This window comes from Salmo trutta, chromosome 22 (assembly GCF_901001165.1).
Source record: "Salmo trutta chromosome 22, fSalTru1.1, whole genome shotgun sequence".
In the NCBI taxonomy this organism is placed as follows: domain Eukaryota; kingdom Metazoa; phylum Chordata; class Actinopteri; order Salmoniformes; family Salmonidae; genus Salmo; species Salmo trutta.
In genome coordinates this window covers 38,639,457-38,653,789 of record NC_042978.1, presented here as the reverse complement: position 1 = coordinate 38,653,789, position 14,333 = coordinate 38,639,457, and the positions used below count along the sequence as shown (strand labels likewise).

Sequence of the window (14,333 nt, the reverse complement as noted above, 5' to 3'; positions counted from 1 at the left end):
TCTTAGCTAGTAGATCTAACTCAAAATAACAATCGTTTTTGTCCAACAAAAAATGTTCAGTTCCGTATTGAAAAAAATATTGAGTTAGATTAAGTATAGTTAATGCACATTAATCCAGGGCCACCTCTATGGGGTGGCAAAGCCGGGCACGTATAATTACGTGATTAAATGAATCAGTAATTATTAACTCATTAACCTAGGGAACCATAGGAAAGTTTGGTTTTATTGAGTTTCTATTTTCCAAATTAACTCAAAGAATATCAGAATATCGATTTTACAACAGTCGCTGCTTAACCCAATTTCCTCTACAGTCTCATTCTGAACGTTGCATAATCCGGGAATCTGCACAAACCCGAGTCCCACCAATGAGTCCGTACCACACCAACTGAGTTGATTATTTATTTACTAACAAGCCTATATGATAATATTAGATACACATACACAAACCTACAATCTAGGCTATTGATTAGAACTTAGTACGATGAACCGGTCCCTAGCTGGCCAACACAATATGACACATGTTACACACAATGGCGATTTCAAAAGAGAGAGAAAGAGAGAGAGTACACAAGAGAAAAGTACACTTGGGTGCATTTGTCAGCTATGATTATTTTAACCCTAACCTTGCCCCGAACTGCCGCTCTTATGGGTCAGAATATAATGATGTAATAAGGTGTTGAAGGTCTCCAATGGGGGTCTCTGTGTGGACCATTTCGGCTTCTCTGATGACGCACTTCTCTGGTTACAGGGTATGTAACTCTCTGGTTGTCCTCACCATGTCAGTGTCCTTTGTCTTAGTGGTCTGTTTCCTCGCCCTTGTTCCGAAAGGGATATTTTGAGAACATCCAGCCCTGTAGCTCAGGGCTCACAGCGTAGGAATGAAAGCAGTGTAAGACATACGATTCGATGGAGAGTGGTGACCGGATTCAATTTATACAACTAACTCAGATCCAATTTAGACAACTAACTCAGATCCAATTTAGAACTAACTTCACATTTCATCTTTACAAAAACATTCTTTTTGATCTGGACATTTTCCACACAACGTACAATATGCAAACATCCAGCATATACTAGGAAAACTCTTAAAGTTACAAAGTTTTCGTTATAATGTCGTCCTTTACCTTTTAATAACATGACAAAAACAACATTCATTTTCATATTCCATCTATCGTCATTACCACCATTGTGGCTGACGAACCCTATTGTCCCAAAGTCAATTTATTGCATGTTAAATGTTCTGAGGCCGGTTCTCCATAGTGAGAGTACAAAGGAATTTTGTCTGCTGCCTTAGATTTACAATGGGTATGAGGTGTCACAACCCCCCCCTCCCATCTCCATACCTCTTGATCTCTTCCCCTCTTGTGGGTGTGAGAGATCTCTCTGTAGGATTGTGGTCTACGGTAACCTGACCCAAGGAGGCCAATCATTACATAATACACATTAATGTCAATCAATTTTATGATACATCTTACATATTGTACCTTAACAGAACATGTTCTTCACTGTAAACACAATGATTAATACACAAACACAAAGCTTCAAATGAGATCTTAAGAGAATCAGTCTAATCAATCTATTATAGCACAATCAATTTAATATGGTTAGCTATGATCTCATTCTAACCTTTCAGCTATTTAAAAAACATAGAATGGTAGATAAGATCATATATTTCCCTCTACTTCATATGTTTTTTTAGTGTTAATCAAAAACACAGGAAGGTTTGCTATGATTGAGTGCAATGAAGTGCATCTACATTTGTTCATCATCATAATTTGTTTTAAGCATGATTAACTCTCCTTGATTTAATTGAACACATTGTCACACTAGCAATCAGACAAGCCACCATGGTTACTGTGGTGACTGATATGACTATAGCAGTAATGTTCACACCACCGCCTGATGTATCAGACCCCCCAGGAGCATCAGTTGGAGAAGGAACAGGAGCTTTGGGAACAATCTTGGTCACTTGAATAATGTTGGATGTTTCAGATTTCAGGAAAGACTTGTCTTCTGCTTTTGCTGCAAAGAACAGAGTGGTGCCATTTTTGATGATTGAGAAGAGAGTGAAAGAGAGCTTTTCTGGGGAGCCTGCCTTCTTTGGTGAGAGGTTATATGTGACAAGATGAGCGGTACTAAAGTTGGATCTGAGTAGGTCCGAATCTTCACTAAAACGGATCTCATAGGCCGTTGCTGAAAAATAGAAATGGCAAGTAAATAAATGTAAATATACACCAAGACAGCACACTGATTATCTGATTGTTAGCATTTTGCACCCCTGTCAAATGAAATTTAGCGATTGGTGAAATACTGTACATGTCAGTGTTGCAGTGCTTTTTTTTCTTCATATTTTGTGAATATTAGGCCTACATTACAGATTTTATTCTAAGCAAAAAAATCTGGAAATATATCCACAACTTGTTGTTGAGATGCTCATTATTTATACATTTTTGTACCTGTGCCTTGGTCCATGTCTTCCCCAGGTGCAGTCCAGGTGAGCATCACTTTGTCCTCCTCTATCTCTGCATTCAGGTCTGTGATTTTGTTAGGGGGGAAATTTGGAGGGGGGACACCAGGTGGGAGACTGACTGAGAAGCTCTCTCCTATGGCTGTCCTGGTGAAGCTGCCCACATCAGCCTGCAGGTCGTCCTCACTGACTGGGGGCTTTGGGGGATTCATCACTACTTGTCCTGGGAAGACAAAGTCATCAAACATATGAATGCATACATATTCTTACAATCCCAACTACCAAATCATACCCGTGATCATTATAAGGCTAGTTGTTGAGAATAGGTATGGGTACTGATCCATCAAATTAAATATGTTTTGGTATATACATAATATGGTATCACAATTAAAAAAAATGTAACCTTTATTTAACTAGGCAAGTCAGTTAAGAACAAATTCTTATTTACAATGACAACAGTGGGTTAACTGCCTTGTTCAGGTGCAGAACGACAGATTTTTACCTTGTCAGCTCAGGGATTCAATCTAGCAACCTTTCGGTTACTGGCCCAACACTCCAACCACAAGGCTACCTGCCACCAGTTCATGAATGAAAAACACATCGTTTCAGATGGAAAGTACTGTACCATTAACCACATATCCAGGTATGTAAAGTGCTCCACTGTGTCTCCTGAGGGAGAATCTGGCCATGCCATCATTGTTATGTACTTTCACTTTCAAGCTGTATTTTCCTGTTGTTAGTTTAGTGAAGTAACTGGAATAGATGCCATCATATCTGAAAGCATCAGCACCTGAAAAAATAGGATTTCATCTTAAAACTTAAATAAATAATAGTTTTTGTAACACCGACACCATTTTGGTTCTAAATCATATGTATTGTGGCTCTACATCACCTGCTCCATTATCTTGCAGTTTCAGCTCATGCTTCACTCCCTTATCAGAGGTTAGTGTGGCCATCACATCTGCCAGAATCACCGGAACACCTTTCTGGTTGACCTCTGCATACACCAACATGGGTTTGCTGCCGTTGCTGGACAGTTGGCTCATGTGGGTTTTGACCATGACCGGTGATATAGCTTCACTAACAGCATGACTTGTCACAGTCATTGACATAGATTGGGCGGTTGACGCTTTATTTAGTAGACTGTATTTCCACTTTCCAGTCTACAATTGTAAATAATATCATCACCATTCAATCTAGTGAAATTGTAGTAATGCATAATATGGTCCACATTGAACAATTGAAATGGCTAAATTAGTAGCTTGTAGTAATTGGAAAAATAATACACACAACTATAATAAATATAAATCTAACTTTTGAATCTAGCTGAACACATAAAATAAACACAACCAGACAGACCTCAGCAGTTCCTTCAATATCGAGCGTCAAAGTCTTAGCAGGAGCATCATGTTTGAAATGTGATGTGTCATAGGTCCGTGTAAAGGGGCTTAAAACAAGGATGTCAGGTGGACTTCTTTCATAGATAACTAAAAAGCTTGTCTTGTTTCCAATTGTCCTGTCAATGGACACAGATCCATTAAACCAACCAATCACATTCAATCCAGTGCTCTCAAGCTGTTGGGAAAAAAGACAGATTATGTTCAAATATCTGTAAACACTTATAGTATATTATGTTTCTCATAATTCCCTGCAACTTCATCTCACCTGGATTGTCTGCTTGGTCAGATTTCCATCAGATGTTGTGTGTGAAGCAAAAATATCAACAAGGTCATTGGAATCCACACCATCAGCAGCATTGTGATATTTACCACCTACAGCAGGAAGGATGATATTTAGGTAAAACATTTGAACAAGTAAGAAGGAATTTCAGATATAATTTAGAATGCATACTTATGAAAGATACTGCTCTCTGTGTTACCTGAAATGTCTGACAATTCTTTTACAGCTATGTTTGCATTTGGCCCAAGAGTTATTGTGTGCACAGTTGCACCACTTTCTTCAACACGTATTTGACAGTTGATACTTGATTCCCCATCAGTTAGTAATATGATCTCATCTCCTCTTGCACCATCTCCATCTCCCCCAAGTACCTAATAGAAGCATCATTGATTTATTGAAATGATATATTAATGTAATTTTAATGGGTTTCTTTCTAAATGTACTATATATGTGTATTCATGTGTCAAACGTTTTTTATCCAGATTGTTGCAGCACTATGTACCAGTATTATTTTAAGTGATCATTTAAAGCAATTTGCAATCTATTATATGAACGGTGCCAAATAAATATAGATTATTGGTATTGTATTTACCTCCAGACCTTTCTCAACACCTGCACAAATGTCTGTGCCTCCACTAGCTGATAGTGGCAGACTGCCTACAAGCTTATCTCTCGACGCTGTACCATCAATCAAAGTCAATGGTTCACGAATTGTAGCCGTATGTGTAAATTGTACAATGCCAACATAAGCTTGGTCTTCAACAATCTTCTGTATGAAGAGTGTTGCCGCTTGTCTCAGGTTCAACATTCTAGAACCCTTTATAGGAAAAAAATATATTAGCAACCAGCAGGACAGTTAGACAAAAGCACAGACACACACACACGTGCCCGGGCACAAACACCAATAATACCAGGAATTTGTGTTACCGTTGTCAGATCTTGAATTGTTTTTATAAAATATGGTTTGATTTCAAAAATCAGTCCATAAAAACTTACTGCAGCCATGCTTCCTGAAACATCAAGGACAAGACAGACAACCCTTTGCCGTCGCTGCACCACAGTGAATGTGGGTAGTATACTTGGTGGTGTTGGCACAACTGCCACACCGGCATCTACAGAAAGTGAGGTAATAACTTCCTCTACACCTCTGTTACCACACATTCTGTTCTGGATGTTTGGAGCCTCAGTGTTGTGAGTTTCTTTTGTACAGAACTCTTTTACCTGTGCACACAACACAAACGCTTGTGTCATTAGTTTAAACGTATCTTCATTACAGTTAAAAATGGTAAGTTGAGCATTACAACTACATAACACATTGGGTAGATATCAAGGTAGTTGAAAGGCTGTGTATACTTATACTCACAGCACTAAGGCCTTGATTGTACATGATAGATGCAGAGGTTGTCTGTTGCTTGTCAGGATAGAATACACAGTCTTCGGTGTATAACCCAGTAACAGGGTCAGGGGTGCAGTCCTTTTGGTCACGTTTGTGGATGTACTTTCCTGTAATGTTTATGGTACATCTGAGAAAATGAACATTAACAATAAATTGATTGTACAGTAAGGGTTGACTCCAAGTCTCAATAATTTAAGAAAAATCCCTATTTAATTGTTGGTAGATGCATGTCATAGTGGAAACTGAATTAAATGCTTATAAATAGACAATGGGCTATAAAAATAAAGACAGTGACTAATCAATGTGCCTTCAGAAAGTACTCATTCCCCTTGACTTATTGCACATTTTGTTGTGTTACAGCCTGCATTCAAAATGGATTACGTTGATTTGATGAGGTGAACATGTTTTTAGAAATGTTTGCACATTTATTGAAAATGACATACAGAAATATCTAATTTACCTAAGTATTCACACCCCTGAGTCAATACATGTTAGAATCACCTTTGATAAGGATTACAGATGTGAGTCTCTAAGAGCTTTGCACACCTGGATTGTACAATATTTGCACATTATTATTTTTTTAATTCTTCAAGCTCTGTCAAATTGCTTGTTGATCATTGCTAAACAGCCATTTTCATGTCTTGCCATAGATTTTCAAACCTATTTAAGTCAAAACTGTAACTTGGGCACTCAGGAACATTCAATGTTGTCTTTGTAAGTCACTCTGGATAAGAGCGTCTGCTAAATGACGTAAATGTAATGTAAATGTATTGGTAAGCAACTCCAGTGTATATTTGACCTTGTGTTTTAGGTTATTATCCTGCTGAAAGGTGTCTGTTGGAAAGCCGACTGAGCAGGTTTTCTACTAGGATTTTGACTGTGCTTAGCACTATTCCGTTTCATTGTATCCGAAAGAAAACTCCATTGCCGATGACAAGCAAACCCATAGCATGATGCAGCCACCACCATGCTTGAAAATATGAATAGTGGTACTCAGTGATATGTTGTGTATGATTTTCCCCAATCATAACACTTTGTATTCAGGACATAAAGTTAATTTCTTTACCACATGTTTTATTTACTGGGTAAAACACCAATGTTTCGGCATCACTGTACCGTCTTCAGGCCAACAGTTTACTTGCTGTTAGTCAGCACATCTACTGTTTTTGGTGTGCGCCAGCTCATGCTTTTCACTGGACATAACAGACAATGCAAATGGACAGGTAGAGTTTAACTGGTACCTTTGCCATGTTCCGCAAACAATACGGAATCTATTGAAAATGTGTTTGATTGAAATGTTTTTTTTCAAAAGCAACTTTTTAAACTCCTTGTTTTAAGGACAAATTATGACACTTAAAGGTGAATTCCAACCCTTTTCAACCCATATTCATTATCTCCAGCACCATACAAGTTTCTACATATAAATAGAGCATTTCTATGTTTGTGCTGAAAAAGATGAGAAGGTCCTAAAAAAGTGCAATTTGATGTTGCCATCAAAAGTAAAACCAGTTATTTTCCTGCTCCCCGCATCACAGTGTATCTCGTAGTCTTTGAAATTAAATGTTTTTTTCACTACAGAATGTAGAAATGCGCCATGTTGGAATTGCCCTTTAATGGATACAATATGTATAAATGATAAAGATTACCTTGTTGCCTCGATTATGGAACCTGACAAGTAGAAGGGTTTTTCTTCATTATATTCATCAAAAACTCCCCATCTTAGATGTGCCCATTCATGGACAAAAACCTTACCTGGAAGTGAGTTTTAGAAGGAAAATTCAACAAATAGGATTTCTGTATTGGGTCTTGCACAGTAACAGGAGATAGAGTTTACGGCAGGTGACTCTAACCTCTGGGTCCATAGTATTTAGAGACATCATCATTCAGCATGAAGTCAGGAGTCAAATGAATGTACTGGCCCTCAGATCCACATTCACCATACTGCAGAGTGTAAGGCTGATCTCCATGTAATTTATTTGGCTCATCAATTATTATATTGGCCTATAACAGATACAATGCAAATTATTAACAATATATCTAGATTTACCATAATACTTCAAAGTGTTTGTAATTACTATAAAAAGCTTATACTTCAGAATTTTGCAAAGATGATACCATGCCAATTTACATTCTGACTACCTGGTCATATGAGTTATATATTGATGTTTTTGGACAAACGTCCAATTTTGTCAAATTTTCCCCTTAACTATAACAGTTTAATGTATGTCTTCCTTGTTGTATTTTAACAATTACGGTTAAGATTACTATTACAGTTGCCTGAACATAGCCTTTAGCCGTGGTATATTGGCCATATACCACAAACCCCCGAAGTGCCTTATTGCTATTATATACTAGTTACCAACGTAATTAGAGCAATAAAAATACATGTTTTGTCATACCCATGGTATAGGGTCTAATATACCACAGCTGTCAGCCAATCAGCATTCAGGGCTCGACCACCCAGTTTATAACTGGAAATCTACACTACATGGTCAAAAGTATGTGGACGAACTGACTTATTGAAAAGATGGCATCCTATGACGGTGCCACACTGAAAGTCATTGAGCTCTTCAGTAAGGCCATTCTGCTGCGAATGTTTGTCTATGGAGATTGCATTTCTGTGTGCTCGATTTTATACACCTGTCAGCAACGGGTGTGGCTGAAAGACCTGAATCCACTAATTTGAAGGGGTGTCCACATACTTTTGTAGTGTGTAGAGTATCTTCCAATGACTTAATGATTTAAATAATTGTAATGATGAGGAATCAAAAGCTAATAGAATGTCAGTCAGGATCGTTCTCTGTCATTGGTGGTAATGATGACTTCAACTGAGCACAAAGGACTCCAACATCATTTGCATGTTTTAGATTCTCTCAGTACCTTATCGTAGACCTCCGTCTTTGCTTTGGAGTAATTTCCTTTATTCCAATTAGGTGGCACTAATATTGCGACTTCCTTGAAATATAAATGTTTCTTTGTTGCATTGAGTAGATGTCTGGATGCTTCTTTAATCATTTCCTGAAGTAACAAATTAAATAGAATAAAACAAAAGCTGTGGTGTCTAATTTAATGTTTTGGTTTACTTTCATTATTAGTAAAACAATCACAGCATGCCTGTCCTATGGTTAGATACAGCATTTGAATTTCAACATCAAAAACAGCAATATCCTACATTCAACATTACATTCAATAACATTCACAATATCCTAAAATATATATTACCTGTTGAGTGGGGAAATAATGTTTTTTGTCATTAATTTATTACCTCGATTTGTGTGATGAGCACTGGGTCCTCAGGTACCACTGGGTTAATAGCAATCAGAATGTCAGTGTATCCATTTCCAGTCAGCTTGATCCCAAATGTAGATCCTGACAGGTAAACCAGCAGCAACACTGCCGCTGCTTTAGAGGCCATGGTGGTGGACTCAGTGATGTGCGGGAAGGATCTGTGATCTGCCAGTTATATTAGCAGAGATAGCAGAGGGTGGAAATAAACAGAGAATTGCCCCATAATTATGTAAATCAGATGTAATTAAGTCAGATGCCCTTATCACATGCCCAGTGTTTTCGAGAAGCCACAAGTGCTGATTCACCTAGAACTGTATTTCAGGGAAGGGTGGTAGTGTTAGGGAAGAAAAAAATAAAACAATATATATATATATATATATATACACACTACCATTCAAAAGTTTGGGGTCACTTAGAAATGTCCTTATTTTTTTAAAGAAAAGCACTTTTTTTGTCCATTAAAATAACATCAAATTGATCAGAAATACAGTGTAGACATTGTCAATGTTGTAAATGACTATTGTAGCTGGAAACTGATGTTATTTTATGGAATATCTACATAGGTGTACAGAGGCCCATTATCAGCAACCATTACTCCTGTATTCCAATGCCACATTGTGTTAGCTAATCCAAGTTTAGCATTTTAAAAGGCTAATTGATCATTAGAAAACTCTTTTGCAATTATGTTACCACAGCTGACAACTGTTGTTCTTATTAAAGAAGCAATAAAACTGTCCTTCTTTAGACTAGTTGAGTATCTGCAGAATCAGCATTTATGGGTTCGATTACAGGCTCAAAATGGCCAGAAACAAAGACCTTTCTTCTGAAACTCGTCAGTCTATTCTTGTTCTGAGAAATTAAGGATATTCTATGTGAGAAATTGCCAAGAAACTGAAGATCTCGTACAACGCTGTCTACTACCCCCGTCACAGAACAGCGCAAACTGGCTCTAACCAGAATAGAAAGAGGAGTGGGAGGCCCCGGTGCACAACTGAGCAAAAGGACAAGTACATTAGAGTGTCTAGTTTGAGAAACAGACGCCTCACAAGTCCTCAACTGGCAGCTTCATTAAATAGTACCCGCAAAACACCAGTCCCAACGTCAACAGTGAAGAGGCAACATAGAAGACACTGGCCTTCTATGCAGAGTTGCAAAGAAAAAGCCATATCCTAGACTGGCCAATAAAAAGAAAAGATTAAGATAGGCAAAAGAACACAGACACTGGACAGAGGAAGATTGGAAAAAAGTGTCATGGACAGACGAATTTAAGTTTGAGGTGTTCGGATCACAAAGAAGAACATTCGTGAGACGCAGAAAAAATTAAAAGATGCTGGAGGAGTGCTTGACGCACACCTGGTAATCATTATGATTCACACCTGAACTCCATTACCTTCATCATTTCCTCCCCTTTATATGTCACTCTCCCATATTCACTCACCAGTTGGTACTGTTCTTGTGTATCGGCGTTCTGCCTATGTTAGTATCGTGTTCTTAGTTTTGTTGTTTTATTAAAACGTTTCACCTGCACCTGCTTCCGACTCACCGCCCCATCATTACAGAATCCAAGTTTCTTTATAGTCATAGAATATACTATATTTGTCTGGGAAACCTGAGACAGTGATAGTGATAGTGACAGTAGTTCATATAAAACCATGATTCTTGTAAGTAACAAAGAAGTATGATATTGCATTCTGTTATGCATGTTCACAACACTGCTCTGTATTGGTATCTGACCTCTGTTCCATCATGATTCTATGATTATAGACACTTTTTCATTGTTTATCTCTGAGCACAGAAGCAGGGATGCTGCATATCACATCAAGTTGATGAGGCAGTTTTAAAGGGAAAATCTGGGATTCGAAAAACAACAAGCGGTCAACCAGCTGCTTGTTTTGGTAAAAAGCTGAGGGATGGGACTAGAGAAATTTGATCAAATCTCAAATTAATAGACAAAGCTCTGAATAACCATGTTTTGAAGCTAAAGTGTTTTACATTTTTAACAAACAATGAAGTTGAACTAAGCTCATAACTGATAAGTTATATTATTCAAGAATTAATGGATAAAGGTAATTAATTGAAAAGTAAAAAAATTTATGTACCAATCTTGGGCTGTCCCTTTAAAACCTGCTGTTTTCTGTGTAATGGTACTCTCACGTCCTGACCAGTAAAGGGGTTGTTTGTTATTGTAGTTTGGTCAGGGCGTGGCAGGGGGTGTTTGTTTAGAGTGTTTCGTTTTTTTGGTTCATGTTCTATGTTAGTGTATTTCTATGTTCGTTCTAGTTAGTCTATTTCTATGCTTAGTTTATTGGTTTGACCTTCAATTGGAGGCAGCTGTTTCTCGTTGCCTTTAATTGAAGGTCCTATTTAATAGGGGTGTTTTGTCTACGGGATTTGTGGGTAGTTGTTCCATGTGTAGCTGTATGTCTCACAGGACTGTTTTTTTTGTCGTTGTTGTTTTGATTAAGTGTTTTGTTTCGTTTTCTTCTCAATAAACAAGAAGATGAGCATACACATTCCCGCTGCGCCTTGGTCTAATCAGTACGACGAACGTTACAGAATACCCACCCCCTCCCCAACAGACGAAGCAGCGGGCCCAGGAGGAGCAAGGATCCTGGGCCAGGGAGAGAAGGGAGTGGAGGACATCATGGACATGGGAGGAGGTAATGGCAGGGGACAAGACCCTGCCATGGAAACAGGTGGAGACAGCGAGGGAGGAACGGCGACAGTATGAAGAGCGTGCCCAACAACGGAAGCACGAGAGGCACCCCCAATAAAAAAAATTGGGGGGCACACGGGTAGTTTGGCCGGGCCAAGGGTAAGCCCTAAGTCAACTCCCCGTGCTTATTATGGGGAGCAGCGGATCAGAAGAGCGCCGGTCTATGCGGAAGTGCGCACGATCTCGCCCATGCGCACGCACAGTCCGGTGCGAGCGATTCCAGCCTCTCGCAAGTGCCGTGCTAGAGTGAGTATCCAGCCAGGTAGGAGTATGCCTGCGCAGCACATCTGGCCACCAGTACATCTCCTAGGCCCAGGCTACCCTACGCCTGTTCTACTCACGGCAGCCATCAGGCTTCTGCACAGCCCAGTTCGCCCTGTGCCAGCACTCCGCCCGTGCAGGGCTACTGTTACCACCCAGCCAGGACGGGTTGTGCAGGCTGTGCACTCCAGATCTCCAGTGTGTGTTCATGGCCCGGTGTATCCAGTTCCTGCTCCTCGCACTAGCCTTGAGGTGCGTGTCTCCAGTCTGGTACCTCCAGTACCAGCCCCACGCACTAGGCCTGTAGTGCGCCTGTCCAGTCCAGAGCTTCCGGCGACAGTTCCCCGTCCAGAGCTTCCGGCGACAGTTCCCCGTCCAGAGCTTCCGGCGACAGTTGCTGTCCAGAGCTTCCGGCGACAGTTGCCCGTCCAGAGCTTCCGGCGACAATTCCCCATCCAGAGCTTCCGGCGACAGTTGCCCATCCAGAGCTTCCGGCGACAGTTCCCCGTCCAGAGCTTTCGGCGACAGTTCCCCGTCCAGTGCTTCCAGCGACGTCCTACAGTCCGGAGCCTGCAGAGACGGCCCACAGTCCGGAGCCTGCAGAGACGGCCCACAGTCCGGAGCCTGCAGAGACGGCCCACAGTCCGGAGCCTGCAGAGACAGTCCACAGTCCGGAACCGGCGCAGCCAGAGTCGCCCTCCAGTCCGGAACCGGCGCAGCCAGAGTCGCCCTCCAGTCCGGAACCGGCGCACCAGAGTCGCCCTCCAGTCCGGAACCGGCGCAGCCAGAGTCGCCCTCCAGTGCGGAACCGGCGCAGCCAGAGTCGCCCTCCAGTCCGGAACCGGCGCAGCCAGAGTCGCCCTCCAGTCCGGAACCGGCGCAGCCAGAGTCGCCCTCCAGTCCGGAACCGGCGCAGCCAGAATCGCCCTCCAGTCCGGAACCGGCGCAGCCAGAGTCGCCCTCCAGTCCGGAACCGGCGCAGCCAGAGTCGCCCTCCAGTCCGGAGCTCCCAGAGTCGCCCTCCAGTCCGGAGCTCCCAGAGTCGCCCTCCAGTCCGGAGCTCCCAGAGTCGCGCATCAGCCCGAGGTCTCCAGCGACGCGCATCAGCCCTGAGCCTTCAGCGGGGGTGGACAGGTTAGGTTGGGGACTAAGGCCAGCGCCAGAGCTACCTCCATAGTAGGAGGATGGGGGAGGGGGGGTGTAGCACAAGAACCGTCGGTGACGGTGGCCACCCTCCCTTCCCTCCCTTTAGTTTGGGATTATTTTGGGGGGGTTTATTTTTATGTTTTTTCTGTTTAAGGTGCTTCCGGGGTCTGCACCTTTGGGGGGGGGGGGGGTACTGTCACATCCTGACCAGTAAAGGGGTTGTTTGTTATTGTATTTTGGTCAGGGCGTGGCAGGGGATGTTTGTTTAGAGTGTTTTTTGGTTCATGTTCTATGTTAGTGTATTTCTATGTACATTCTAGTTAGTCTATTTCTATGCTTAGTTTATTGGTTTGACCTTCAATTGGAGGCAACTGTTTCTCATTGCCTCTAATTGAAAGTCCTATTTAATAGGGGTGTTTTGTCTATGGGATTTGTGGGTAGTTGTTCCATGTGTATGTCTCACAGGACAGTTTTTTCGTCATTGTTTTGATTAAGTGGTTTGTTTCGTTTTCTTCTCAATAAACCAGAAGATGAGGACATTCCCGCTGTGCCTTGGTCTAATCAGTACGACGAACGTGACAGGTACCCACAACTTTCAGCTTGAACTCTGCCAGGAAGTCCACTAGACAAACATTGTTACATGTTTATTGTTCCAGTAAATGTACTTATCTTTTATTATTCTGACAAGGTCCATCAGCAAGGAATTTCCCTTTCACCGTAATGATCATTATGTCATTCTAGATGAGACTGTGAGATTGTTGCTGATGACTGGGATGATTGCAGGAACAGATTTTCAGGAAAAGAACAAGACACCCTCTTTTTGACTGATAACGGATATAAGGCCATGTACGTCATAGGCCTATCTGGCTTATATGATTATGATGGTCATAATGCTTCTTGACAGTGTCATAAAGTGTATTTTCTTTGTGCAAGTAAAGTGACACATGATGGTCATAATGCTTCTTGACAGTGTCATAATGTGTATTTTCACTTAGTCCAGGTAAGGGTATGTTCGTAAATTCAATCTGGAGTGCCAGAGTGCGCTCAGAGTGCGCTCAGGGCGTTCATAAAATCAGAACATTGTTAGATTGTCCATTCCTATATTCAGAGCAATTTGCTCTCAGTGCGTTCAGAGCACACACTGGACGCTCTGGCCAAGGAGTAGGGTTGATCCGAGTGTTCTGACTTCACAACGGCAGTCAAGCACTCAAGCTAACGTTGGATAGCTTGCAAGCTACTTCCAGACACAAATGAAAGAACACCTCACTCTGAGCATTTTAGCAGAGCTGGTTAGGCTGTTTTCATGTTATTTAGAGAATTGGTGAGTGTAACTGTGCTGCTGGCAACAATTGAATTACGCTTTTTTTGCCGATGTTTAA

General features: G+C 41.2%; 1 protein-coding gene across 1 annotated transcript; it reads right to left on the bottom strand.

Moving 5' to 3' along the window:
* Positions 1–1,443: 1,443 nt before the first annotated feature.
* Positions 1,444–10,298, bottom strand: LOC115158707 (calcium-activated chloride channel regulator 1). The gene is made up of 15 exons (XM_029707933.1): positions 10,270–10,298; positions 8,809–8,996; positions 8,424–8,561; positions 7,394–7,544; positions 7,190–7,295; positions 5,511–5,670; positions 5,144–5,368; positions 4,740–4,964; positions 4,347–4,518; positions 4,133–4,239; positions 3,827–4,042; positions 3,360–3,630; positions 3,093–3,257; positions 2,457–2,690; positions 1,444–2,193 (listed from the first exon to the last, which is right to left on the bottom strand). Exons 2-15 carry the CDS (start codon positions 8,956–8,958, stop codon positions 1,781–1,783), a joined length of 2,733 nt encoding a protein of 910 aa, XP_029563793.1. The 5' UTR covers positions 8,959–8,996; positions 10,270–10,298; the 3' UTR covers positions 1,444–1,780.
* Positions 10,299–14,333: the final 4,035 nt, after the last annotated feature.